Source organism: Tremella mesenterica, assembly GCF_000271645.1.
Source record: "Tremella mesenterica DSM 1558 unplaced genomic scaffold TREMEscaffold_12, whole genome shotgun sequence".
Lineage (NCBI taxonomy): Eukaryota > Fungi > Basidiomycota > Tremellomycetes > Tremellales > Tremellaceae > Tremella > Tremella mesenterica.
Genome location: NW_006711236.1, coordinates 721,140 through 736,104, shown reverse-complemented (window position 1 = coordinate 736,104; position 14,965 = coordinate 721,140). Strand labels below are relative to the sequence as shown.

General features: G+C 48.9%; 2 protein-coding genes across 2 annotated transcripts; both read right to left on the bottom strand.

The window, feature by feature from the left end:
- Positions 1 to 42: 42 nt before the first annotated feature.
- TREMEDRAFT_40657 (uncharacterized protein) lies at positions 43 to 8,193 on the bottom strand. The gene is made up of 10 exons (XM_007006961.1): positions 8,148 to 8,193; positions 7,653 to 7,735; positions 7,070 to 7,335; positions 6,631 to 7,022; positions 1,971 to 6,584; positions 1,679 to 1,864; positions 1,150 to 1,632; positions 845 to 1,036; positions 494 to 800; positions 43 to 369 (listed from the first exon to the last, which is right to left on the bottom strand). Exons 1-10 carry the CDS (start codon positions 8,185 to 8,187, stop codon positions 261 to 263), a joined length of 6,672 nt encoding a protein of 2,223 aa, XP_007007023.1. The 5' UTR covers positions 8,188 to 8,193; the 3' UTR covers positions 43 to 260.
- Positions 8,194 to 8,762: 569 nt separating this feature from the next.
- TREMEDRAFT_74637 (uncharacterized protein) lies at positions 8,763 to 14,832 on the bottom strand (the record flags this gene model as incomplete). The annotated part of the gene is made up of 6 exons (XM_007007172.1): positions 8,763 to 9,165; positions 9,443 to 13,312; positions 13,364 to 13,455; positions 13,501 to 14,117; positions 14,164 to 14,730; positions 14,777 to 14,832. The coding sequence occupies 6 exons, from the start codon at positions 14,830 to 14,832 to the stop codon at positions 8,788 to 8,790; spliced, it is 5,580 nt and encodes a 1,859-aa protein (XP_007007234.1). The 3' UTR covers positions 8,763 to 8,787.
- Positions 14,833 to 14,965: the final 133 nt, after the last annotated feature.

Genomic DNA, 14,965 nt, shown 5'->3' with positions numbered 1-14,965 from the left:
CTACATATGCGCACATGATGCAAAACTTGGTCAAATGAGATGCACTTGATGAATCACATGTGCATGAATGCTCTAGATGAAAATATATCGTATATGAGAATCTACCTGCCTGATGTTATGCACAATTTGTCATGATTCCCCCCCACTGATCACCCGCAACATGTCAAGGAAGATAAAAGGGTATGAACGGAAGAAGTACATGAGGAAGAAAAGGGAAGAAAAGAAGACGACGACCAGGAATGATGAGACGTTTGGTTCGATCAAGATTCCTCATTGGAGAGTTGTTTGAGCAGCTCAGCCTTTTCAGCAGGCGTGAGGGTATCAAGTATCTTCTTGAACCCAGCATAAACACCATCTTGGTTTGTAGAACTGCCATTAGTGGTGTCCCTTCCGTTTCTCAGAATAAACAAGGCGAGATGAGATGGGAGACAGACGAGAGGTGGGTAGAGCCCTGGACGAGCTGAGAATATATATGATGGATTTTCAAACTCACGCCCAAGACAAAATCGTATTCGCACAATAACCATCCTTGACCGTCCTTACAGCCGCTTCGACCTCTGACCAATTCTGTTCAATCCAAATCGCAACCTCCTGATCCTTCTCCAAATTAGATGGTATCATCTGCTCCAACAATGTCTGACGTTGAGGATACGTCAGAGCCGAATCAGCCCCCATCAACCTTTTCATTACTCTGACTTCGGATATCTTCCGTCGGAGTTGCCAATAAATGGTCCGACGTGAGGAGGGCCAGTCGCAGGGTATACAATCCGCTTTAGCTTCCATCCGACCGCTTCTGTCATCTACACATCAACTTGGGACACGTAGATAAAAAAGTCAGACTCACGGAGATCAGCAAATTCCAAAGCGACTGACTGATACGCGGGATGAAGATGTTTCTCTCTAGCTTCGAGTTTTGCCATGGCCGCTGCTTTCTCGTCTGCAGACAGGTCGGCCGCTTCTGCAGCGACTTTCAGTTGTGCATACTCGGCATCCAGTCGCATCATGGTCGCTTGCATCTTCGGTTTGCGGTATTTCACTATGTCATCAGTCTCAACATTCTCACATAGCGGGTGATGTCAGTAATGTAACGCCTGCGGGGGCAGTAGGACAGAAGTGAAGTGGAAGAAAGGTAAGTCGTGAGTCGCTCACCCTCCACAATCCCTTCAGGCTCCAGCACACCGCCTCTGGATTCATTGTCCACATACATGGTCATATACTCCGGGTTGATGCTAGGATCCAACACGACCCACGCGCCACCGCGAAGTTCACCATTAGGCACCAGATACACGATCACCGGATGACGATAGCTCGACAAGCCATCCACAATCTTAGCACCCTCTTTCAGGATAGCCTGGGCCATGTCACTCATCCCTCCAGAGAAACCACGGAAGTTGGCAAATATAACCAATGGCAACCCTTCGCGGTTCGCATCTTCGATCGCCGTTGCCGTCTTGCGCGACGAGTCGGGGAACCACACTGTACCGGCCAGAGATACACGAGACTCGGTAGAATGTTCGTTGGCCGGATCAGCTGGGTCGACACGTTCGATGCTTCTCGTCTCCGCAGCGATGACAGCGATGGGGATACCTCCAATCCTGCCTCGGCCAGTGACGATTGTTTGAGCCCAGCCACCTGATACGTCAGCTTGAACCCTCTGACGGACATGAGTTGGACTGACCCATCGTCTCGAAGAAGCTCCCCTTGTCTAGGACACCAGATTGCCACTCCACATGACCCTCATGCTCAACCTGACATCCCTCGAGGAAGTTACGGGGATCATAGGCGGATTTCGTCGGTGTCCATTCGACATCTCGATCAGGACTGTCACTCAGGCTGAGAACAGGGACAGCAGAGCCGCGAGAGACTGTGGACGTCAGCAGGTACCTCTTTTTGTTGTTGCTGATCACAAGTGAAAACAAGTTCGATTTGGTGCGGAGGACCCTCTGTCACGAGAAGAATCTCTAACTCACGAGGAACAAAAGATAAATATTGCACAATCTGCAAAGCCCCATCCAAGTCACTGGCGGCTGTCAAGTGTGAGATTCCATTCTTGTACATGATTTGCGGGCCACCCAATTGAATGTTGCTCGTGTATACCTCCTTGCCCAGCACCTTGTTGATAGCCTGTGCACCGGTGAGAATAATCGGCTGTCCTTCGACTTGAACCACTCTCTGACCTAGACGAACGAGGTAGGCGCCGATACCGACGGAACGAGCCGTCACCATGGAAATAGTGAAAATGTCATCGTACGCTCTTGAAGTTTCACCGGCGATCAAGCCAGATCCACGTAGACATTCCACACCGAGACCATCCTTGAGACCGATGATTGCGGTAATCTCGTGTCTGTGCTCGCCGTTCACCTCACGTTCGACAGTCATAACACTGCCAGTGCCCATAGAGTTGAGTCTGTCCAAATTCTCATCTGTGAGATAAAGGTAGTCGAAGCCCTTTTCGGGACGAGTGGGGTCCCTCCAAGCCACATCGAAGAGAGCCATAACCTCGTCCGCAAGACCGATTCTAGCACCGGAGTTTGCCGAAAGATAGATACGTGGGAGACCATGTTGGCGGGCGTACTGTGTTGCCTTGTAGAAGTACTCGTCTTCAACAGGTCCGAACGAGCCGATTTGAAATGTTATGTCATTGGAGATAACCACCACTCGTCGACCGGCACCTTGAGTCTCAGGTGTTTTCATCTTGTAAACCCATGCCACCATACCGCAACTGTTCAGTCCGGGGGGACGACTGACTTCGACCATCTCGCCATTATCGTCCAAGATGAGCTCTGTTGCCGTAAGGAGTTCAGACGGTATCTTGACATGAGGCCGGAATGTCTGGTACCACCGCCAGTGCTTCTCGATAGCTTGACGGAAAAGATCGGGGAAGTCATACACGTATGTCGTGCCGATAATGTGAGCTTGATAACGTCGTGGCTGCAACGATTCTTTGGTGGAGTAGGGGAAATTGACAGGCTGCAGGTGGTATTGTCCCTGATCGCCGATAGACTTCAGGATTGCCACTCCGTTCTCGTTGATGACCTCTTGATACGCCTCATACTTGACGACAAAACCTGAGACATTCTCAATGAAAGCACGAATAGGCACGACATGACCTTCATCGTCCTCAATGACTACTCTTATCTCGGCTTGAGTAACGCGCAGTCGCCAAAGCCTCTTCCCATGTCGCTCAATGAACCCAGCCAGAGCCTCTTGAACGTCTTCAAACGTCACGTTGAGGCTGTAGACGCAGTTGACAGAGATGTGGTTGCAGTCAGCTTGTCGATATCGGGAGCTGACGACCTCTAGCGTATCAAGAATATCACCCACCAACCGATCAGTCTCGGAGATGAGATACTCAGTCTGCTTCATCTGACCGACGAATCGCCCGGGACGCAACAGGGCACGGACGAAAAATCGGACGTCCGATGTGTTCTCCCGACCCACGGCTTGATAGATATGAATCTGTCTGTTGGTTGACGCTTGAGGAGTGATCTTGAAATTCGACAGACGTCCGAGCTCCAATTGATACGCCAGTGCCGGCTCAATGTTCCTGATAGTCTCTTCCTCCTTCCACACCCCGTTGGCACTTTGTCGGAGAGTGTAGTACGAAGGGTATTGATCCTTGCGACATATGACGAATGAAACCCGACGAATTCCTTTTTGCATGAGCTTCTCAGAGTGTTGATTCGCCAATGCTAAGAAGTGGTCGTACAACTCTGCTTCGGTAAAGTCCTCTTCGCCGAACAAGCGCAAAGCTACGTTGAGGACGTGAGGGGGACGATTCTCTTGGCCGAAACGCTCGCGGAATTCGTTGGCGTTGAAGGCCGGGAATCGGGTGAGGAGATCGCTGAAGCCTTCTTGAAGGTCGCGCAGGTGATTATAAGAGGTCATGAGTCCAAATCGGATGGGTTCGAGATGTCTGCTGACAACATAGCTCAAATCGCTCATACTAGCAATTCGGGTGAAGTCTCGAGCGGAATCGACCCGAGGAGTGACAGGTTCAGCCGAGGGACTGCTCAATTTGAAACGCCAGGTAACGATATGGGGAGATTTTCCCTGTTGACCGGCCTCGTAGTCAAGGTTGATCACGTTGTAGACTCGGTAAGCGCGGCGAACGTAGACCTCGAGGGCAGCGAGTGAGATCCATGGGTCATCATGGTCGAAGAAAGTGCTGAGAACATCGTAGACTGTGTATCGGGAGTCTGTGACCTCTTTCAGGCTGTCACTTGACGGGAATCGATGACCGGTACCAGATTCACCGTAGTAACTCGTCGTGACTGATGCCTTGAGAATATGCTCTAGCTGCCCGAGACGCTCCTCATAGCTGGGGATACTGCCGACGATCATGACTTCTTTGGCTTTCAGAGCGACTTTGGCGGTCGGCCGACTATCGAGGGCGGACAGACGAGCTAAGGCATTGTTGACTCGGCTTTCCACATGCATCGAGGCACGAGGGGATTCCGACTTGATGATTTCGAGTAATTGCAGAACGAGTTTTGTCTTCAGAGCGATCTTACTGTGTGACAAAACTAATCTGACAACATTGTCAAGATCCTTACTCTGCTCGCGAAGCCGCAAAACAATGTTTTCCTGAGTACTCGTTGAATCTGCAAACGGCTCTTCTACATCGGCAAAGAAGTTGAGTAAGTCCGCCCAAGTCTGCCATTCGTGCACCTTGAGTCCATGAGCGAACGAGGTGATGAGTGCTTCTAGAGGCTCCAGCGCAGCATGAATTTGTTGACGTTCCTTCGGGTTGACATTCTCCTCGATAAAGTCATCGATGGTCCTTTTGAGGCGAACACTGGGGAATTCTTGTTTTCTGGAACGAGTCGAGTCAAGGATGCTGCGGACTTCTTCTTCGAGTTTGGATGGGATACGACTGCTGATGGCGGACATGACCTCTTGCGCGTTGGAGAACGGGAGATCAACGTCTCGCAAAGCCGCTTCGACCACACGTAGGGAAGGTTGGACAGCCGCTGAATTATCATAACCGGCCAGATTGTCGTATAAGACTTCCAAATGCTCTCGGAGTCGCTGATGTGGTTTGGTGCCATATCGACCGTCCTTGAGCTCGAAGGTAGGTAGTATACCTTCGAAAGGTTTCGCGAATTTGACCTTCGTAGGATCGTCGAGGGTAAGGATACCGAGTAGTTCGCCAGAAGCGAGAGTCTGACCGGGTTGCTTCATGAATTGGGCAATTCCACTCTCGCTCGCAGTGACCGACATGATCATCTTCATAACTTCGATCTCGGCATAGGCGTCACCGGCATCAATGTGATCTCCAGAGTCGACAAGGTATCGAACAAGTTTTCCCGGTGAGGGGCTCCGCAGCTGAGTGGGATCTTGTTCGTCCTCTATCATGGTCGTCTTGGAGTCGATAGACAAAACCATCGCCCCAACCTCTTCCCTCCAGTAAATGGTGTGTGAAGCACCAGCAAGGGAGACTAAAAGACCGCCATCACTCAAACTTCTACATCCCACGTAGATTCGTCCGCCGTTAAGATAGAGGTTGAAGGAGTGTAAAGATGATTTAGCCATGGCAAACGAGTAACGAACATTCTCGTAGATGAAATCGCTCTTGAAAAAGGTCTGTAAAGTGTCTTTGGGTGGGACCTGACCCTTGTCGAGCACCGATTTGTACTTTGCCCAAGAAGCTTCGAATGCGATGTGTGCTTTCACGACGGCGCCGCAAACGACCGCTACGACGGGGTCCGGTCGCTCTGAAGTCATACCCTCGGCAATGAGGCCATCAAGCCATTGCGTTGTCAGGGTATTGTCTTCAAACTCAGGTTTCTCCAGTAGCTTGATTAGATACTCGACTGTTGTCCGAAACTCTCCTCGAATGCTGAGCTCTTTGAGAGCAACGACCATCGACTTTCGGGCTTCGCTTCGTTCCATACCGTAGGCAAAGATATGACCAAATTGTGAATCGGCGTACTCATGGAGACCACCGGCAGATGAGACAGAGAAGTACCCCCAGACATTGGAATTTGACCTGAAGTTGAGTTCGGTCAAGTTGCCGGAGGACGGTTTGAAGCCGGCATCTGGGTTCTCACCAGTGATACGGCATGCAATGACATGACCTTTAGGAGTGGGCTTGCGTTGAGTATTGACAGACTCCGGCTTGGTGCCGTCAAAGTCGATCTCGGTGACCCCGTGAGGGTCCATGCCGTAGAGGGTACGAATATCGCGGATGCGGTGGAGAGGAATGCCCATTGCTATTTGCAATTGGATGGCGGGGATGTTACAGCCACTGACCATCTCGGTCGTGGGATGTTCGACTTGCAAACGTGGGTTGAGCTCTAGGAAGAAGAATGAGTCGTCTTGATGAGAATAGAGGTATTCGACAGTACCTGCTGAGACGTAACCGACGAGCTTGGCTAGTCGGACGGCGGCTTTCTCCATCTCTTCGAACTTTTCGGGCCGAGCGATTGTAACAGGAGCTTCTTCGATGATCTTCTGATGCCGCCGCTGGACCGAACAGTCACGACCAAAGAGGGAGATAGCATTGCCGTATTGGTCCGCAATGAGCTGGACTTCGAGATGTCGTGCCGAGCCGGCGAGTTTCATGATGAATATGGGAGAGCCTGATGGTAAGCTCGGACATTGAGAAGACTCACCGGGAGAGCTTACCTGGCACCTCTCCGGCGACGGCCTGGAAGGAATTCCTGAATTTTTCTGGATCGTCGACCTTCCTGATCCCTTTCCCACCACCTCCTTCGCTGGCCTTGATCATGATGGGGAATCCAATTTTTTCAGCACGGTCAAGCCCCTCTTCCCAATTGTGGACACAAGCATCATCATACGCCTTCTCCGGCACGGTGACGAAGCCTTGATCCGATAGCATGGTATCCGAAATTCCAGTACCAGACCACGGCATGCATGGGACCTGTGCATGCTGAGCAACGATTGTGGAGGAGATTTTGTCTCCTAGGGAACGCATGGCTGAACCGGGAGGACCTATGAAGATGATTTTGGACTTTGCTAGGGTTTCTGGTAATCGAGGGTTCTCCGATGCATGTCCCCTGTAGCTCAGTTACTGATCTGCGCTGACAAGGCAAACTCGGCTCACCAGCCAGCCCAGACGGCATGTACACCTGCTCTTTCGGCCACGTCTACAATATAGTCGACATTGGCGTAGTTGTTGTTGTTGGACCCGCCAGGCACTTCGACATATCGGTCAGCCATGCGGATATACTCGGCGTTGATACGCAGATCTTCAGGTGTGGCCATCACCGTGAATTCTATAAGACGATCGGAACCGAAAGTCTCGTATGACCATTTTCGGATGGACCGAATCTCTTTAACGGCGGCGATCCCATTGTTGGCGATGAGGACCTGGTGTGAGTGTGATTCCGAGGGCAATTATGCTTCGTGATCGTCTACAGGGTTTCTCGGCTCCAGCGATCTAATTTCTTGCAATGGAGATTCACACAAGGAGAGGAAAGGAATGAGATGAGGAACGAGTAAGAGGACTGCTGGAGATGTGAGTAGCAAGAAAGTGGGAGTGAGAAATTGAGGAGACGGGGACAGAGGGGACGAGGATGAAAGGGGAGAAGATAAGAGACTGGGTGATAGGAAAAGAGAGGGTGGGGGGGGGGGGGGCGAGAAGATCTCAAAATCAAAACAATGAGAGGAGCAGAAACGAGACTTACTTTAGTAATGACAGTATGTCCTCCATGAGACTTTACGAAGTCCGTCACTCTACCTGGTCCAGCTACGTCCACAGCGTTTCCACCTACGATCAGCCCTCATCCTGGACATTATCCTGGACAATCGTCATGACGGAAATCTCTTCCTCCTATGTACCATTCATCTCCCACTTTTTCCCTTTCTCCACCAAAACAAGTCGGTTCATCATACGAAATACTCATGAAAGCCGAAAAATCCGGGTGGCCGTTCCTAAATAGATCCCTTCTCTTATCTCCAAAGAAGAGATCTCAGAGTGAACCATCGACATTTCCGGCTCTTCTGATCTATATGATTCCACAAGTAAAATGGTTGTATCCATCTCAGAAACAAAGGAGAAAGAAGATAATAGAGACGAGGTATGTAAGGTCCAAGTGCACGGACCTGCCCCACGGAAGTTAGGGGTGAAAGTATGATATGATTCTGACGAGAGAGACGGGAAGAGGGGAGAAGTGACGTACCGATAAAATGAGAGATTTTGGAATGATCATATTGCTCCATAGTACCAGTAGAAGGACCGGCGGTAGTCATCTTGGTTTGAGTACTACGAGGAATGACGTGGTACCTAGGTGAAAGGCCAAACTGTGGGGAGAAAGAGGGAGTGTACCGCAGTCTTTCTTTTTCCTGGCGATGCAAGATTAGGTTGGAGGTGAGAGATGGAAGATAGAGCGAGAGAGTGTGAGAAAAGGAATGAGAGAAGAAGCGGAAGTAGAGATAGAGATAGAGGTAAAGAGAGAGAGATAGAGGTGGAATGGGAGTAGAGGACAGTCAGTTTGGTGGGGGAATTGTGAAATTGCGATCAATCGAAAAGGTCCCCAACGTCCGATCGGTGACATCAGCGGGATCATTTTGAAAGGTGGGGTGGGGGGGAGGGCAATTGTCAGGCTCACTCCCCATACTCCAGATGAAACCCCCAACTGATCTACTAGCTACTGAGTGGAGTGCAGTAACTCACGCATGTTGAAGACATCCTTAGACATATGTAGCGCTTATGAGAGACGATACATCAGGATTGAAAAGACTTCATGCTAAAAGATTATGATCAGCAGATGATTAGATGACAAGGATATAAGAATCATGCAAGAAGAGATGTCATAACATTCACTCCCCACCTGAAAAACTTCTCTCAGCTACAACTCTTAACCAACCCATCAACCCTTTCCCTCCATCCAACAAACCCAATAAATCACCTTCCAACTCACGTAAAACATGTCCTTCCTTATCTCCTCCAGATTTCCGATCTTCAATCTCCAATTCCATATCATCATCTTCGGAAATGTTCCGAGGTAACAACGAATGTCTTCCGACTAATTGAGCGGTTGATAAAAGTGCGGCAGCTTCTGTGAATTGTTTAGCTACTGCGGCGATGGAACGTTGCTCTCCATTTGCTGGAGAAGGTGTGATGGACAGAGGTAGATAAATGGAATGAAGATCGTTAATGATTCCTATTGGATCGGTGGATGCGGATATACCATCTTCCTATAAGTGTCAGCTTGTCTGTTCGACTTTGAGAAGATCGTCTTCATGTAATGAACCAGCTTTTTAGCCCAGAGATCATCAAGAAGGACGATTCATGAGTCAGTCTCGAATGAGGTACATGGCGATAAGGGGATACACAACCGGCTTCGTTCTCTTGACCGTTAACGAGAGAGGGGGGTTGAATGAAAGGGTGAAGAAGGAAAGTGAGGAGATCACCACAAGCAGGGGAAAGCGCAGTATAAAGAAAGCGGTCACTAGGAGGAGAGAAACGACTCACCTCCGACGGCCTTAATATCAATTCCGACATCACTCCCTCCATTTTCAAACTTCCCCAAGCATCAGTCAAATTGACTAAAGTCATCACCACTGTCCTTCCCACTCTTAACAACCCAGCAGTTCTACTCGCCAACAAAGGTGTTTTTTCCCAATCCAACAATTCCGGTTCATTCGTTTCCCCCATTTCTAATTCCTTCATCAACATCTCTTGTTCTTCTTCATCCGTAGGTATTATACTGGCTGATAATAATCTCGGATGAGATAAAGCATATAATAAACCTCTCAAAAGACCTACACCTAGAGGACCATATTCACTTGTTATCCCCGTTGATCCACCTACAGCAGTAGAGATGGTATAAAACACTTCAACAACTAGTTCCATCTCTTCCATAGCACTTGTTGACATTGAAGATTGACCATCCCATGACATGGCATGAGTGAGTTGAGGTGTACAAACTCTGATAAAGGGAATAACGTCGGATCGGATGTAAGAAAGTGTATCGGGTAAAGTTGTGAGAAGGGTTTTGATGACTGATAACATTGAACACCATGCTGCGTGTGGAGATGTATCAGGGAGTAGAGAAGCTGTTTCAGCTAGGGAAGATATAACGTTATCTGAGTAAGCGGGAAGTAAACCTGATACAGCTAATTTTTCGGCGGAAGATGGTATATGGGAAAGAGCGAGATGAAAGAGGAGGATGGCAGATACGGCGGGAGAGACGTGACCGGATGATGTTGATGTGATCGGCTGGGTTGAGGAGGAAGACAGAGAGGTCGGAGATGGTTTGAGGAATGAAAGTGATTGTGATTGTGATAAGCTGGAGTTGACATTGGAATTGAGAATCGACTTGAACGAGGTGGAAAGGGAGGAATTGGGTAGAGGAGTGATACGAGCTCTAGTGAGTACTTCCAAAGATCGACCTATCAAATCATATTCTCCTAATTTATCTAACCATTGTGTGTCATTCGGTGCACTTTTGCTCAACTCGCAAATATTCCCAACTATCACACCCAGTTCAGATACCAGAGGCGAAGGTTGATTTCGTGTTACCGCGTCCAACACCACATCGGCAGCTTCCACAACGAATGACAAGGCAGGTTCGAAAAACCCTTCCGCCGTGAGTTTGTCCACAGTAGAAAGATGTTGTGCTGCCGCATAGACGATTTCGAGAATGGGTCGATGAATTGCTGGGAGACCGGTTTGACGCATGGAAAGAATAGGTGGGAACACTTGACTTTCCAACATGATCCTTATACTAGAACATAACCTCGATATCAACTTTCCGTCAGGCGAACTATCACCCAGAGCAAATTCCAGTAAGATGGATAATATACAAAGACGATCATGTTGAATGGAAAACATGACATCTCCACCTCTGTCTTCTTCCGCCAATCTCTCTGCCACAGCTACACCGGCTCGTAAAGCAGCTTCGGAAGCCAAAGCATCACCTTCGACCCATGAGGATACTTGTTCGCATAGAGAGAGGAAGGCACGAGTGAGAGAAATATCGGCATCTAACATAGACCATGAAAGGTTTAACATGTCAATCGCGAAATTGACACTTGCTTGAACCGAGTTGTCGCCATGTATTGAAGTGTCATCATAAAGATAGCCGAGACCATATTCTCTTTCCCCTGTCAGAGTGATATGTCGAATGTTCGAAAGTTTTACACCTGCCGAAGAGAGCTTACTTTGCTCGGCCGTGTGCAGTTCCGGATTACATGATGAGTGCACAGCGGTGAGGGAGGCTTCTTGAAGTTGGCTGGAATTGCGGAACAAGGATAAGATGAGAGGTTGCGCCTTTGCTTCTCTAGGATCATCGTCAGATTCCAGGATGGCTTTCAGCTCGGTGGAGAGTAGAGAGGTTGCTTCTGCTTTGGATCGGATGGAATGAGCGTATGTTCGGATTCGAATGGCGAAATCTTCCGAGTGCATGGACAAAGTGAATGTAGGAGGGGGAGGAACGTGTTTTGAAGTGATGTCGATGATATTCTGCCAGAACCCAGGATTTTTCCTAAGCTCAGAAATGGTCTTGGAGGAAGGTGAAGATTGGATGATAGCACCTACATAGGCCAGTTGAGCGGACAGAAGGAGTGGAGATGACTGAAAAGTGTCTTCCCAATTTGTTATCTGTTCCACGGCAGAGCCTAGAATCTCCCCTAAAGGTTTGACCGCAGGGGAACCGATACAAAAGACTGCACAACCTGGGGTAGACGCAGCAGAAGCCAGTAATTTCCAAGCGGCCGAACGTTGATCTACCGAAGCTTCTTCGTTGGTCAATTGAGATACGTCATAGAAAGTCCTTTCTGCATTGCGTAATAATCCAGAAAGAGGCACACCATCGGGGGAAGAGTGCAGGTAAGTCCTGAGAGTTTTGAGGATGACCAGTTTGGTCGGTTCTGGGGAGGAGGGTTGACACGTTAGGTCCAAAAGAAGATCAACTAATTGAACCTTTTGTCCATGTAAAGAAGTAATATTGAGGCTCATCATTGCTGTAGGTAGCGCATTGGAGGGGATTTGTAGAGCCACGGAGAGTCGGAATAAGGTTGACATGAGTGACAGTGCTGCTTCGAAAGCGCTAACCACTTGTTGAGCGTCATTTGACCGACGTAAACCCACCAAACGACGGATTAGCTGATCATATTGCGACACTACGTCGATGATTGGTCGATAAGTGATAGGCGACGCAGATACGATGAATGAATCGACCAATATGGAAGCGGCGGAGGTGAGTTTGCCATCTTCGCCAAATGGATGTCGAAGGACGGTATCAAAAGTGTCTGCAAGGATAGCTGCGATGGTCCATTTCTGAGTGACGTCGCGATACCTCCATCCCTGGTATTGGCTCCAAACGTCTGCGTGAATCGTATGCAAAGCAGCGCGCAAGAGCACATCATCTGGAACAGGTAGATTGGCAGGACGTTTGACCAATCCTTGTACTAATCGAAGTAGTGATAGGGTGATACGATAGTCGGCGCGTGATGAGTCGGAAGCGATGAGTCGGGAGGAGAGAGATTTCTTCGAGGTAGTGGTGGAAGATATGAACAGACCGGATGAACGGACGAGGGACCACGCTTCTCCAGAGGCTAGTTGGAGAGTAGTACTGAGAAGTTCAAGGGTCGAAGAGGTAATGTCGATTTGTCTGGAGGAAAGATCAGGGCTTATGAAGGTAGATAAGATATGCACGAATATCTCAATGAATGATTGCATGGGAGGACGTGATCGATCGGGAGATAAAGCAGCGATTATCTCCGGAGTTAATGGGGATGTAGGTTTCAATGTTGATTGTAGGAATGAAAGACCAGTAGCGAGGATTTCATCCGTATCTGCCAATATACCAAGATCCGCCACGGTCATATGTACGGGGTTCCGGCTTGCTGAAAGAGATGGTATAGCCGTATATTGAGCACGGGGCACGCGGGCTGCCTCTCTCAACAACTCCGATAGGAGAGCCCATCCACTGAGTCTGGAGTTGGAAGTGTCCCATGTGATGACATCTTGCGGTGATTCTTCGTTGCTAATAATGACGCCTGGAGTCCCGATGGCGACAATAGCACCGCCTGGCAACACGATAGGTCTGCTGACTTGTACTTCCCTTTGATTGGAAGTATTCCTACCAGTTATACGATAGGCATCAGATCGAGTGACGAAAGTGATCTTGGGTAGATGTGTGAAGTATTGACATACTCTGACACAGGTGTCTTGCTCGATACCAAGAGACGAAGAACCTGCCAGAGCACCGAGCACTTGAAGCAGTTGAGAGGGGAGGAGAGGGAAGCGAGATTCGTCCAGAATCGAACGTCGGGTATCGTAAGCATAGTCATAGGTCCAGTAATCATCGCACAGAGCTTGAGAGACTTCTCGATCATTCTAAACTAATCAGCATCGGTTCGTGAACTTTATGACGTCTCTTGTACTCACTCCTCTCAACAACATTTCCCATACGCTATACAATCCTATCCTATCCGGAACGAAGTTGATCTGTATCAAACCAGTCAAGCCAATCAAGAGATCTGCAAAGGTCAGTCAATCAGAAGGCCATAATGAGAAGAACAGACCTTTGATGACCTTCCTCCGGATAATCAAATCCGCTTGTGTGGTACCCGTCTCCCTGGACGGTTCCAGCAAAGGCCCCTTGAGTAATCTCCCCAGCCACCAGAACAAACCAGAAGTCGGCTTCAGCGCTCTAGTCGCCATCACCTGGAACGCCTCTATCCCCGAGTTTGAAGCTGGATCTCTCTCATCAGGTAAATATCGAAGAATCACAGCCCATGCTAAACACACAATTGGCATGGGCCACGTCGGATACTCGCCTTCTGTCTTATCGGTCATCTCCAGTTCCTCTGATTGTTTCATCAGAAAGTCGTGTATGGAAAGAATTCTACTTGTGTTTTCCAGAAGGGTCCCTTCGATTTCGTCCCCTGATATGACGATTCCTAGACACATACTCTCCAGAGATATGAGTACAAGACCGTCGCGTATACGACTGGCAAGACGTTGACATTCCTGATCTGCCTCCCAAAATTCGCGATTCGCTTGCATGGAACCAAAATCCGACATCACTGTCCCTTTGATGAGAGCTTCAGATACTGAAGGTTCTCGATCTGGGGTTTGCCAGAGGGCTGTGAATAGAAGTTGAAGTAGGTTATCTTGTAATCGAAGTTGATGAGTGGCCCTGATATCTTCAGCTGAGCCATGTATCACTCGAGGTAAAAGCTCACCAAAACAACGGATAATCCGTTCTCTGAACACCCTCCAATTGGTGTTGAGCCAAACCACCAAACGCCCGAAAGACGTTTTCGATGAAACTTGCAACTTCACCAACGACCTCTTCTTTCACTCCGAATGCAAGAACTGTGAGATCATTTTCGGTCCTAGCTAGGGTCATGCAAGTCATGACGATCTGGCCTGCAGCAATGACCTCTTCAGAATACCAACTGAGTAACCTCTCCAGCATCTCACCCTCTTTTAGCTCATCTCCACCTTCCAGAGCGTACCGCTTGTATGACTTGTACATCAACAACGCGTCTGTCTCGTCCATCTTTGCATGATCCGACAGCTTGATGGCCCATTTCTTGATATCGGGGTCGAGGTTGATAGTCAGAGAGGTAGATGGAATGCGGATGGTTTGACTATCGAGCTTGGAGACTGATGATGATTCTGGAGGTTTGAAAGGTTTCCAAGGTGATGTAAGTCGAGGAAGATGCCAAGGGAGGAGGATCAAGAGTTTCTTCAACGGGATGAGGGAAGGGGGGTTGAGAAGGGAATCTCGAATGGTCGTTAAGGGTCTGTGGGTGAGTAAAGCTGTTTCTCTCAATAGAGAGATACACTCACGTCAGATAATCATCTACCGAGAGCTCTTTCGAAGCTCGGGTGCCCTCTTGGACCATTTCAATGGTGAGTTAGTGGGCTTAGAAGTGTCAATGTGAGTTGAGGAGACCAAACCTGGTTTGAAGAATTTGATCCCGCTCTCACATTGCTCGATCACGCCTAGGACAGATCCAAAAGTCGCTGAGAGGAGGG

What these genes read in the sequence shown, in the direction of transcription:
- TREMEDRAFT_40657 (XM_007006961.1), bottom strand. Translation starts at nt 8,187, where the DNA reads ATGGAGCAATATGATCATTCCAAAATCTCTCATTTTATCG. An exon ending in CGTCGCCGGAGAGGTGCCAG is followed by an intron (nt 6,585 to 6,630) that starts GTAAGCTCTCCC and finishes GCTTACCATCAG; the next exon opens with GCTCTCCCATATTCATCATG. An exon ending in TTTGGAATTTGCTGATCTCC is followed by an intron (nt 801 to 844) that starts GTGAGTCTGACT and finishes GTTGATGTGTAG; the next exon opens with ATGACAGAAGCGGTCGGATG.